This window comes from Neopsephotus bourkii, unplaced genomic scaffold, assembly GCF_033783945.1.
Source record: "Neopsephotus bourkii isolate Nb327-2 ecotype Australia unplaced genomic scaffold, CSIRO-AGI_Nbou_v1 NB_1765, whole genome shotgun sequence".
NCBI lineage: Eukaryota > Metazoa > Chordata > Aves > Psittaciformes > Psittacidae > Neopsephotus > Neopsephotus bourkii.
Window position 1 is genome coordinate 8,451,547 of NW_026902239.1, and position 12,477 is coordinate 8,464,023.

General features: G+C 38.7%; 1 protein-coding gene across 10 annotated transcripts in view; it reads left to right on the plus strand.

Annotated features, from left to right (window-relative positions):
• The window catches only part of PTPRK (protein tyrosine phosphatase receptor type K), a 408,592-nt gene extending 399,016 nt beyond the window's left edge, over positions 1-9,576 (plus strand). For all 10 annotated transcript variants that reach the window (XM_061378250.1, XM_061378252.1, XM_061378253.1 and 7 more), the window contains 5 exons: positions 1,943-2,074; positions 2,293-2,418; positions 4,412-4,575; positions 5,787-5,922; positions 8,312-9,576. In XM_061378250.1, coding sequence (XP_061234234.1) covers positions 1,943-2,074; positions 2,293-2,418; positions 4,412-4,575; positions 5,787-5,922; positions 8,312-8,365 — 612 coding nt within the window. In that variant the 3' untranslated portion in view covers positions 8,366-9,576. The remainder of the gene's footprint in view (positions 1-1,942; positions 2,075-2,292; positions 2,419-4,411; positions 4,576-5,786; positions 5,923-8,311) is intronic.
• The last annotated feature ends 2,901 nt before the right edge of the window (positions 9,577-12,477 follow it).

Here is a 12,477-nt window from a genome sequence, read left to right on the forward strand (position 1 = left end):
CAAGTATTGGTGCTAAAGACATGCTTGTGAGGTGGGCTGATGCCAACCTTATGAAGTTTAACCATGCCAAGTGCAGGGTCCTACACCTGGGTTTGAGCAATCCCAGGCACAGCTACAGGCTGGGCAAAGAAGAGATTCAGAGCAGCCCTGCGGAGAAGGACTTGGGGGTGTTGGTCAATGAGAAAATGAACATGAGCCAGCTTCAGTGTGCGCTCGCAGCCCAGAAAGCCAACCGTATCCTGGGCTGCGTCAAAAGCAGCGTGACCAGCAGGTTGGAGGAGGTGATCCTGCCCCTCTGCTCTCGTGAGACCTCACCTGGAGTATTGTGTGCAGTTCTGGTGTCCTCAACATAAAAAGGACATGGAACTGTTGGAACAAGTCCAGAGAAGGGCCACGAGGATGTTCGGGGGACTGGAGCACCTCCCATAGGAAGATAGGCTGAGAAAGTTGGGGCTGTTCAGCCTGGAGAAGAGAAGGCTGTGTGGAGGCCTCATGGCAGCCTTCCAATATCTGAAGGGGGCCTACAAGGGTGCTGGGGTTGGACTCTTCATTAGGGACTGTAGCAATAGGACAAGGGGTAACAGGATAAAAGTTAAACAGGGGAAGTTTAGATTGGATGTAAGGAGGAATTTCTTTACTGTAAGGGTGGTGAGGCACTGGAATGGGTTGTCCAAGGAAGTTGTGACTGCTCCATCCCTGGTGGTGTTCAAGGCCAGGTTGGACGGAGCCTTGGGTAACATGGCTTATTGTGAGGTGTCCCTGCCCTTGGCAGGGGATTGGAACTAGGTGATCTTGAGGTCCTTTCCAACCCTAACTATTCTATGATCCTAAGACATTACTTTGTTATCCTAACATTTTAGAGCAAATAGAAGAGTGAAATGAATTGCATTTGTTTTCTTCTGGGACTCATGCTACGCTCTTTTAGGAAGTCTCAATACTTTGTACATGAAGATCTCTCACATCAATTTTCAAACAAGCAAGCTTACATAATGGTTTAGTTGCACTGTCAGGTCTTTCTCCTAGGTTAATTTAGTCTATTCAATTCAGCCAAAAAACAGCCAAACTGCTTTTGGTACTAGCATGGGTGCTAAACCCAGGGATCTCTGCATCACATACAGCAGTCCCAGCCCTTCATCTTCAAACCAGTGACTTACAGTCCCATCCGCCTACAAGAATATTCACCATCTTATTCTGTTTCCGATTAACCTGTCAGTGCTTCCTTGCTAGTTCATATCTGTATTCCTTTACTGCAAAACTCTTCCATGCCTAGTTGAAAATTGCCTGCAAAAAACTGTTCTCTACTCTTCTGCTTGCTGCTCGTAATATGTGTGCTCCAGGGAATTAGCCCTTCTGCTCAACTAATGCAAGGCTGGAAATCCTTGTTTGCAGTTGCGCGTAATGCAACATAGAGAGAATAAAATCTGCTGTCATGAATGAAATAGTATTTTGCTGTTTACTTTATGTTTTCTGGTGCAAATGGGCCCCAGTAATCATGAAGGTTAGACCTTGTGGCTGTGGTGCCGAAACAGAATTTGGGATGGAGCTTAGTACCCGGTTTACTCACAGACCTCATGTGTAACCTGCTGTGGATGGGGTTACCTGAGACCTCTGTGCCCATCTTTGTAACGCAGGGAGAAGGTTTCCTGCTCAGTTTCCTAGTCACAGTGCCTGGAGCAGAGTTGCCTGAGCCCCAGCTCAGCAGAGCCCCGAAGAACATCTTCAGTGCCCATGCATATATGAACAAAACAGAAGGCAGACCTAAACAGACTAACCTCTTTCTTCTTACTGGATACAGTAATGTATTTTTAACAGCTTTGGTGAAGGCTGGTGTAATTGATGTTGCAGCTTTGTTCTATTTATATGTTTTTTCTGTTGCAGTGTTAGAGTAGAAGTAATTAAGTACTTCCTCTACCAGTGCTAATAAAATTGTTTGCCTTTACAGAGCTACAGGCAGCCAGCAGCTTTTATTGTCACACAACATCCTCTACCAAACACTGTGAAAGATTTCTGGAGATTAGTGTATGACTACGGCTGTACGTCTCTCGTGATGTTAAATGAAGTCGACTTAGCACAGGTTAGTTTGGGGCTCAAGTTTTCCATGTACCATTGCATGCATTAATCACTCTGGATCCACTACATGATCAAAATGCAGAGCAGTGCAATGACTTTACAGTTGTTCTGTGCTCTAAGGCAACTAAACACTAGTTGCTCAGTAAAGGTTAGATGAGATGTCTGAGGTGGAATAAGGCAGCACTCAAGTTTTAACTTACCTTTTAATTATGCCTGGAACAGGGCTGCCCACAGTACTGGCCTGAGGAAGGGATACTGCGGTACGGTCCCATCCAAGTGGAATGCATGTCATGTTCAATGGACTGCGATGTCATAAGCCGAATTTTCAGGATATGCAATCTAACAAGAGTAAGCATTATCATAACAATATATAATGGAAAAAAAATATATATTTTTAGTGCTGTCTAGGCTGTTGTGGTTTTTTGTTTTGAATAATAGTAAAATGTTCATGTTCTTAAAGAATTACCCCAAAGAGTCAGTCAAACATCTTAGATATCAAAAATAAGTATTAGTATCTAAGAAACAGAAATATCCCTGTAATGAACATGTAGTGACAGGTATACACAGCTTCTGTAAAAGGTTTTCCGTGCAGAATCAGGGATGGGAGGGCTAAGGCTGATTATGCAACCAGTACCTTCTCAGCCTCAGATGTGAGAACCACAACATAAAAGGAGGATTGTGGCACCCTGCGAAGTGGGGTGTGAAAAAACTCTGAAAGCTCCTCTGCCTCTCAAAGGTTCTGCACCACAGTGCCTTGACCTACACCTATCATCTCTTTCTCAACTTGACTCACGGTGCCAGTCTTGGATTCTTGTAGCTCTTTCACACTTAGCACCATCTTGTTTTTTTTTGCTGTCACTTAGTGTTTCATGCTATTGCAGTATCTTCTCAAACCTTGTTTGCTACACAGTGTCATCTCCTTTAGCTCACCATGAAAAATCACTTACATTGCCTTCACAAAAAGAGTTACAGATGCTTGTGCCACCTTTTTATGTATAGTTAACAGGCAATCCCTATTTTACTTACCAAAACTATTTTGACTCATCCTGTATTAAACTTACCCACCACCAATTCCTACCTGGAGTATACATTTAACTTTCATTAGTGTTGAAGATTAGCTATGAGGAAAACTAATGTATACACAAAGCACAGGGGATTTTTTTCTTTTGGTCAAATTTTCATTTTTCAAGGTACAGAGATCAGTTTTTGTGTGGCCAGTGTTTTAGCCAAAATTATTTTGCTTATATTCAGAGCTAAGAAAAACAGTTTTTGCTCTTCATACCTCGCTTGGAAATGACAGGAAACTACGGTGTAGGCACACTGGCAAATATTACGCCATAGCTTTTTTTTATTTTTGTAATATTTTGAGACTTTCTCTTTTGGTTTTGTTTTGTTGGTTTTTTTTTTTTTTTGTGGGGTTTTTTTTTTTGTTTGTTTGTTTGTTTTGGGTTTTTTTGGGGGGGAGGGGGAGAGAGGAGTGCCAATTCTTATTTTCACTTTTTTCATTTCTTCTTTTTACCATGTTTTGATTTTCTACTCCTCTACTTCTCTTTGTCTTACATGCCTTTTCACTTTCATATCTTGCTACTGAATATCTCTCTGCTCTGTTCTTCCTTTCTAAAATCTATATTCCTACTCCTCTTTCTCAAGCTCAAAGGAGCTGAATAGACTATTTATTGTTCCAATTACTGAGGCCTTTCTTGTGACAGTGTAATTCTATTCAAAGCTGTGTAGTATCTAGCACATGGAAGGCTCAGAGACTGGCAGCAAGGCTGTCATGATTATCATAGTCTGGCAAAAAAGGGAAGATTTCAAGGAAAAGAGTCATATTTGTTCACCAATATTACTTGTTTATTTATAATGGGGTCAGTTCATGCATAAGAACCGAAAGGTGTATCTATTAATATTTGTAGGTCTAGGAATTTAACAGTGATGGTTTTAATTGGTTATTGATGTTAAGGATAAAATCTCTTGACACTTAGAATCTAGGGAATGTTTTCCGTTTAGAATAATTATAGATTATATTAGCAGTTGATAAACTGTGATGTTACCTTCAATCTAGTTTCTTTTTTTCCTTTTTTGACATCTTCCCTGAGCTCAAGTGATACAAAGTAATAGTGACCCTACCATGCAATGTACATATGTGTTGGAATCTGTCCTTAATTGTTGTGATTTAAGTTGGTAACTAAGTACCAGACAGTGCTTGCTCACTGACACACACACATATATATGCACACAATAATATAAACACGTAGGTTTCATGTCAGGTTTATATTTTGGTTTTTTTAAACCAAGATGTAAAGATGCCATATTGACCTAAAGCTCTTTGGTTTCCCTTCAGCCACAAGAGGGCTATCTGATGGTGCAGCAATTCCAGTATTTGGGATGGGCTTCTCACAGAGATGTGCCAGCTTCCAAGAGATCATTCTTAAAGTTAATTCTCCAGGTTGAAAAATGGCAAGAGGAATGTGAAGAAGGGGAAGGCCGGACCATCATTCATTGCCTGTGAGTAACTGGGACAAAGTCAAACTGCTCATCAAATAAATGCTTCTAAATTAGCTCAAGTGATGTTGTTATGGTTACATTCTTTTGCACATGCCCTTGTTTCTTTTATTAAAAAAAAAAAATGCTACTGTAGGGTGGGTTTTGGTCACCTTTCAGATATGTCTGTGTTAGTTCAAGGTTCCATGGGAGTGAGTATTTTGGACATAGCACTGTGATGATACTGTGTATTGTCTCCTTCTGTACATGCTGGAATGTTTTTCATGTTCAAAATGTGTACAGATCAGTTTCTTCTGTACAGGTTCAGTAAGGAAGTCTTTTATTCTAAGTGCCAAATAGTTATTTTGTGTGTATCTCTTGCATATTGTGTATTGATTTTTTTCTGGAAGGCATACTATATTTTGAAGATTTTAGTCTGAAAACTATGAATGTACGAAATCAGAGAAAAGTTTGATAGCACAGTATATGATCCTAAAACTACTGCTGGTAAATGACTGCTGGCTGTTTATCTGAGTCTGATACTTAAATGGCAGCTGGTTTGAGAGTTTTGAAAAGGTGGCATCTTTTTTCTCCCTAAGCAGAGAATGACCAATATCTCTCCTACCTTACTTAATTAGAGAGTTTCAAACTTAGAAATCGAATTTCTCCTTACTTTTTTGAAAAGGCTCTGTTTCAACGTTCAGAATTAACTTGTGTCCCCTTTCTGCCCACCTCTCCTAATTATCTGCAGAACCTTTTGTCTAATTTAAACTTAACAAGAAGAAATACCTACCTTAATTTCTCTGAAATTACAATTAAAATAGTTCCGAAGTATCCCCAAAGGTCAAGAAGATATCAAATCAGTGATGTCTTCACATTACCCTGGCTAGATAATCCTCATACCATAGGATAATTTAAATGAGATTTAAGTGGAAAATGTACTTGCCATTGAACTTGGGTTTTGATTTCTAATGTCTATGCAAATTTGGCTATAGCATAGCTGTGCAGCATGGTGGGCTGTAAGGGCAGAATTAAACTAAGGTAATTGAGAGGAAGGTCAGAGGCACCAAGTGTTTCAGACCAAACCCACTGGAGCTGCAAGGAGACTGCTATAGCCCAATCTCCCTGTGGGACTCACAAATCACTCATGCTTACAGAGCAAAAGAACGGAATCGTGTTTTGGATGCTCTCTTGCACCATAGTGACACTTAACCAGCTCTTTTCCTTGTGTACAGAAACGGTGGTGGCCGGAGCGGGATGTTCTGTGCCATTGGCATTGTGGTTGAGATGGTAAAAAGGCAGAATGTGGTGGACGTTTTCCATGCTGTGAAGACTTTACGGAATAGTAAGCCCAACATGGTAGAAACTCCGGTAAGCACCAGCCCATTGGGGTTACTGCAAACAGGGAGCCAGAAGCTCTCTTGTTTGAGCTGCATTCTCAGTCCTGCACCCACAAAACTCAAGCAAACCTGTTTGTACCACAATAAGAAAGGAACATTTATTGAGTGTACACAAGACAGTATTATGAGAGGCCAGGCTAAGCATTTTACTCCTTTTGTAATAGTACCATGCTTTTCACTGAAAACATTCTGAGTTAACAGAATGCACATTAATCTCCCAAAATCTACTTGAAGAGAACTTGCAGTTGGTTGTGCTCACACAAAGCATCTTGAAATTTCACACAGCACAGCATTTCTTCTTGGTACAAATGAGCTGCAAAGTCTAGATTAGTAGTTAAAGATATGAATATTTTGCTTTCTTAATAACTGCTGCTTTGGAAGCTGTATTGAATAATGATAATGTTTGTTAGTCAGATCTGGAGTAGTCAAAATGAGACCTCAGAACTTTTAAATCAAAGACTTGGATCTAGTATGTTGCAAATGAATATATAGAATCATAGAATCATTTAGGTTGGAAAAGACTGTTAAGATTGCCGAGCCCAGTAGTTAACCAAAAAAAACACCAGTATAAACAGTAAACTAATATAAACAGTATAAGCCTGAATTAGCAAACCCACAAGATTAAATATTTGTGTGTGCATTGCCAGAACTCAAAATAACCTTCACTCTTCTGGTCAGTCTTTATGCATATAGTATGAAAGCATACCCAGGTGATCGATCTTTCAGTCACGAAAACTGAACATTTTGGAAAGTCCTTAAAAAAATTCTTCCAAATGGATTTTTTTCTTTCCTGCAGTTTAGGTGAAAGCAGGTTAGTGTTTGGGAGATTCTGCCATTTGCCTCTCACACTGCTAGCAGCCAGTGTCATTTTTCAGCCATATGGCTGCCTACAGCATAAAAATCAGGGATGCCAATTGAAATTAAAAACATTTTGCAGTTTATGCATAGTGAAATCTGCTTCTGACCTTGTGAACTTGCATATTGAGCAAAATGGCGGTAGCTGCATCTTCCCATATTGTTCTTTTTTTCCAGGTGTTATTGTTTGCTTAGTATCAAGTAGTTTCTGTGGCATGATTTGCTTAATTATTGTGCATTGCTTCCAATCCTTGCCACCACATAAATTAAGAAGATGGTTAAAATGTGAAGAGAGAGAGCATCCTGTAGCAACAGTGACATTGGTCTAGGTATTGCCAGGTTTGTTGCAAATGCTTTGCAGTCTGCTGTACCATAGACATCTGAGACACAACATACTGAATTGCTGCCTGAATTTCAGTTCACTGCTGTGAGGAAAACAGGTCAGATCAATGGAAAATTACTTGTGTCACTGTAAAGGGAGGCCAAGGTAGACTGTGTGTGCTTCTTATAAATGGTCTGTAAGCTTATATTTCGTTTCAAAATAGTCCTGAATTCCATCATAGCTTTAGTCTGCAGTTACTGAATTTCCGTAGTTATGTGTTTCTGTTGTGTGGGTTTTTACTCAGTACTCTTGAAGAATGGCAGCTGCTGAGTTGTTAGTTAGAAAACAAACCAGGAAAGCCAATATATAACACTGTCATGTGCCCTACATTCAGCAACATGATCAGATAACAAAAACAAGCAGAGCAATAAAGCCTTTAAGATATACTCACCACTTCCTGCAAATGCATCGTGCTAGCTTCCTTTGCAAACAAAAATAAAACACAAAAGCAGATTTGCTTTGTTAGGTCACAAGGACAATAGAGATTTTATTAATTTCCCTTGTTTTTAATTCTTCAGGCCTTCTCTTCTTGCCTTCCTCCTCCCCCTCCCCCAGTGTCAGCTCTGAACAGCAGCTTTGTTAAGGAGAAATACTAACCACAATGAAATTCTGAGCTTTGACTTCTCTTTTGAACGTGTGTCTGACATTGTCATGACTGTATGAACAGGCTGTGGGCCCCAAACAGCTCTGCATCACAGTTCAGTATTCCCCAGCCATTTGCTGGCTGTGCAAGCAGCAGGCACTAGTTAACTGCTCAGTATCAGCTAACTTAGGTATAAATGGTATGTCAGAGTTGAGGTGCTTTTACTGCAAGAATGCCCTGACTGACAGAAGAACTCATGTTTGATAAACTAGTTCAGAAGCTTTAAAAATCAGAGAATCAAATCACTGTATTTCATGGTCAGCTTTTTTCCAGCTCGCTGGTTAGGGTGAGAATTTAAATTGGAGCTGGTAATATACTTCACTTGTGTAGCAGGGAAAAAAAAAAACAAACCAGCACGCATGTCAGGCTTCAAGTTAAAATTGCATGGTAGTTAGCAAAGACTATTGTTTGTAGATATTCCTGCTAAAACTTTAGAATTTTAATTTCTCTTTTTTTTTTTTGTTCTCTTTCCACTTAAAGGAGCAGTATCGCTTCTGCTACGATGTTGCACTGGAGTACCTGGAATCCTCATAGTCAGAATGGATGTGACAAAGTTCACCAAATACATGAATCTCATTAAGCTGTTTTGACAACAGTTCTTGATCCTGTGAAGAAAGATTTGGGGGGAAGGGGGGAGGGATTTTAAATTTTAAATGCAAAGTATTTTTCTTATGAAGTTGTGTATCTTAATAAAAGAACTCAATCTGTTTATATGCTTGTATACAGTATCAACATTTAGTGCCACATAAATACTATTTAATGAAAACCAGAGTCAGAAGAGATTTGCCCAAATTAGGACTTTCAGTGTTTGTATATGCAGCCGTCTCTCAATTACAGTAGAGCGACCATCTGTTGCATGTATCAATATTTCCTATATGGTATTAATTTTCCTTTTTTTTCTTTTGATACAATGTTAAAGTACAATAACAGTGCAAATTGATAGCAAGGTTCATTCTTTATATGTTTCAAGTGTTGCATATATATATTATATATAGTAAAAAAAATGGCTTATTTTGTTTTAATGTGCAATGATGGCTGGATCACGTAAAGATCTTTATAAAGAAACTTAAACATAAGCCAAAGACTCAAGTGTAAATATGTCTATATGGAGGAAGCACATGTATTTATTGTTTACTTGCATTCCTTTTTTGATGGCTGGAAAAAGAAGAATCATTTTTCTTGAAGAAAGCTTTTTTTGCTGAAATCAAGTGTAAACAATTTTTGTAGTTTATTTTTTGTATGTTTTAGTGTAAGTAGAAGACATACTTTTTATGCATAGACTAAGAAATATTGGTATAGTGGTTTTGTTGTGTACATGCTTGTGATCCAAATCCATGTAAACAACTCGGTTACAGAAGGTCTTTAATTACAGGACCAAAATCAAAACATTTTCCTGAAAATGTATAGTTTTTCACAGTTGCATTAGTGAAGTACTGATCATAAAACTACGTAAGGAAGGGCACACATCAAAATGGACTTGCCTATGACTTGCACAATATTGGAGGTAATTTTTAAGCACCATTAGAATTGTAAATGAACCAACTGTTTTAAAAAAATATTGAAGCAGAGGTCAACAGGAGAACTGCAAGACAGATAGATGGCTCTACATATGCCCTTCAGGGTAAGAAAGTATTTGTTCAGCAAACTGTAAAATTAAGCAATGTTTAATTTAATGTTTACGAACATGTAAGCTTTGCTTCCAAGAAAGCAAAATTTGAATAAACCAATGCCAGATTCTGATTATAGTTGTTGTATACAAAAATATGACTGTGCTTTCACCTAGCTTGTATCCATTTGTTCACAAGATTTCCTATATTTTGCCAGCTAAGATCATTCCAGTTTCTTGTCTTTTTTAGAACTGACAGTAAAATAATATGGTGCTTTGAAATATTCTGTAAAGTTAGAGTGAATTAAACTTTTATTTAAAGATTATTTTATTTCCTATTTTGATACCCTCTCACTTACTGTCTTTGTTAAGGAATCATTCTTGTCTTGGAAGACATACTTGGATAAGGAAAATCTCAAAAGGAAATGATATTATTTTTCACCCCAGTGTTTCAGAGAGCATTTGAGAAGACTCCATGTCCTTTATTTCAGACACATGGAGTTACCCAACCAACACTACAAATGGCAACAAAATGTTTAGAGAAATTTGGATTTCTTTTCAGTGCTTCCATCTGTATTTCATAGCTCCACCTCTTCCAGATATATAAAAAAAATCTTTTCCTTTTGTTGCCCATTGTTAGTTCCTACATATGAATAGCAAGGTAAACAGATCAGGTTTGAAGATGTTCACTGGGTCAGTATTGCAACATGCCCAGCTTTCTCTGTCAGGCCATGGCATTCGGCTGCTTTCCTCAGCACCATAAATTGAAGACTGGACCAATTCAAGCCATAAATACAGAGAGAGCAAATGGGCATCAAGTCAGAATGCGAAGAAGAGGCACGAAAGAGTTCATTCGTGGAGGAGTGTGAGATGATTCAAATTTTAAATGAATGAAGTTGAAACTGGTCTAATGTCACTCAAGAAAGGAACCAAAGAAGTGTACAAGTTCCCCAAAACATAGTCGCTCTCTGTCAGAAGGTACTCGTTGCTCTCAAGCTGAGATGACTCCAGTGTCCTAGTGTCCATGCTTGTTAGCGGAAGGAGTTCTGAGTGTCACTTTTATGGCTTTGGTTCATTTCTATAGAACAGTAGTCAAAGAGGTAGTTTAGGGATGTGCTCAAACTATGCAAATTTTCTCTAAATAACCAGATCCTAGGATTCAGCACTGAAGGACCACATCAGGAATTGAGTACCTAAAATCCTTGGAAGTGTGCAAAGTAGTGTCATGTAGATTTAAGTTTGCAAAAACAAGAGCTAGTAAACCTCAGCAGCCTATATTGGAGAGAGGCTTCTCTCTTTGTTCTGTATGTTTTAGCACTCTGAATCTGCCTTCCCTGTTCATAGTGACCCAGCTCCAGCAGAAAGAGGTGTGAAGAGAGACAGTTTTTGAACAGATCAGACACCAGCTGGTCAACGAGATCCTGGAATTTAATTTTCCTGCTTCCTGGGTAAATGCTGCCATCAGGAAGCAACAGTTTTGAGGGAGGCTTTGCCTTCCTGGAAACTGGCACGAGTTTGAAGCTTGAAACTTAACATCCTCAGTATATGCAAGCAGATACTGGGATTTATTTCATTCAAGAAGTCACTCTGATAAGAGGATTATGTATTTTATGGTACATTCTTGCCTTGCCCAAGGTACTAATTAAGAGGCACAATATGCCTTAGAGAAATATGAAAACAAAAGCTACTGCAGGAGTATGCTCTGTCAAAAGGGTTAACAACTCCAAAATCAAAGGTCTAAAGCAGCAAACTGAGGCAGCAATGGTAGGTAAGTGCTATGTCATTGAGCCTCCAAAGTTAATTGATATGTTAAAGGACAAGGAAGGGGCAGCCTGAGAAAAAATGTTACAGGATCATTGCATGGCCAGGCCACCTGGGCTGACAAATGACTGTATAAAGGGCCTCTTTTAAGCTTCATTCTGCTTCTGTGTCAGAAGAAACCCTGAGATCGTGAAACAAACGTAAAAGCTGCTTTTGTAGTGCACTGCTCTGTACTGAAAAGTAACTCATTTTCTGCTGTACTTTCCTCTGCGGTGTTGAGGTCTGAATTGAGTTTAAGTGATTCTAATCTAACAAAAGAACCTTTGTGGCGGTTTATTGCTAGTGTTCTTCCTTTGTTAAACAGTCAAAGGTCTTGTAACCTCTGCAGATCCAGAATAGTCAAGGGTATCTGTGAATATTCACGTAAGTCTTTACTTTTTTGGTGTTGTATAATCTGCTAGAAACAGATTGTGTGTACTGAGGATGAGACTCAGAATATTCAGAGGCTTAGTCCCATAAATTTCCCTTCAACTTTATGCAGCAAAACCTTGTCTTTCTTAATTTTTAACTAGAGACTTTGAGCAAAATTTGAGATGCTGACAATATAGAAGTGTTTCTAAATTATTTTAAGCTTGATGGGTGCTTTCTCTTTAAGACTAAGTAAAAGAACGATGTGAGATTGTGGTTGACAGGCATAAACATTATTTTGTCCCACACTTCTCAGAAATTAATTCTTTCCCTGCTGTTTGGTTTAGAGTCCTAATTTATGCAGAAACTGACATGTATGATGGCAGGCACAATAGGATGCTTGCTTAATAATAATGTTTATTAACTGTGTCTTGGCCAACAGAGAACAGATGTTTTTGGGCCTTGTTGAAATACAACAGCTTGATTTCAATAATCTTGTGTAACCTGTTCTAGCTTCCATCTGGATCAGAATATAGTCCTGATTTCACAAATTATATCAAGATAAATTTGCAATCCCCATATGCTCAAAGATACTTCAGATCTCCACTAATTAAACAGAAAAATGAAGTCTGTGTTTAAAAAAAAAGGGAAAAAAGAAAACAAACCTTTTCTGGACATGGAACCAAAACATGATCTTTCTGCAAGCTTTGGAATACCCTAGAGCTTTTTGGTAATGAGCACAAAAATGGCATCTGGCAAAACACAGTACCTTGAGATTGTGATAATTGTATGTCTTTTCCTGCCAGGTGCAAACCAGAGTGAGCTTTTTCCATTTCACGGTGGAAAACTTTTGTCTTTTTTCTGTGTGTCT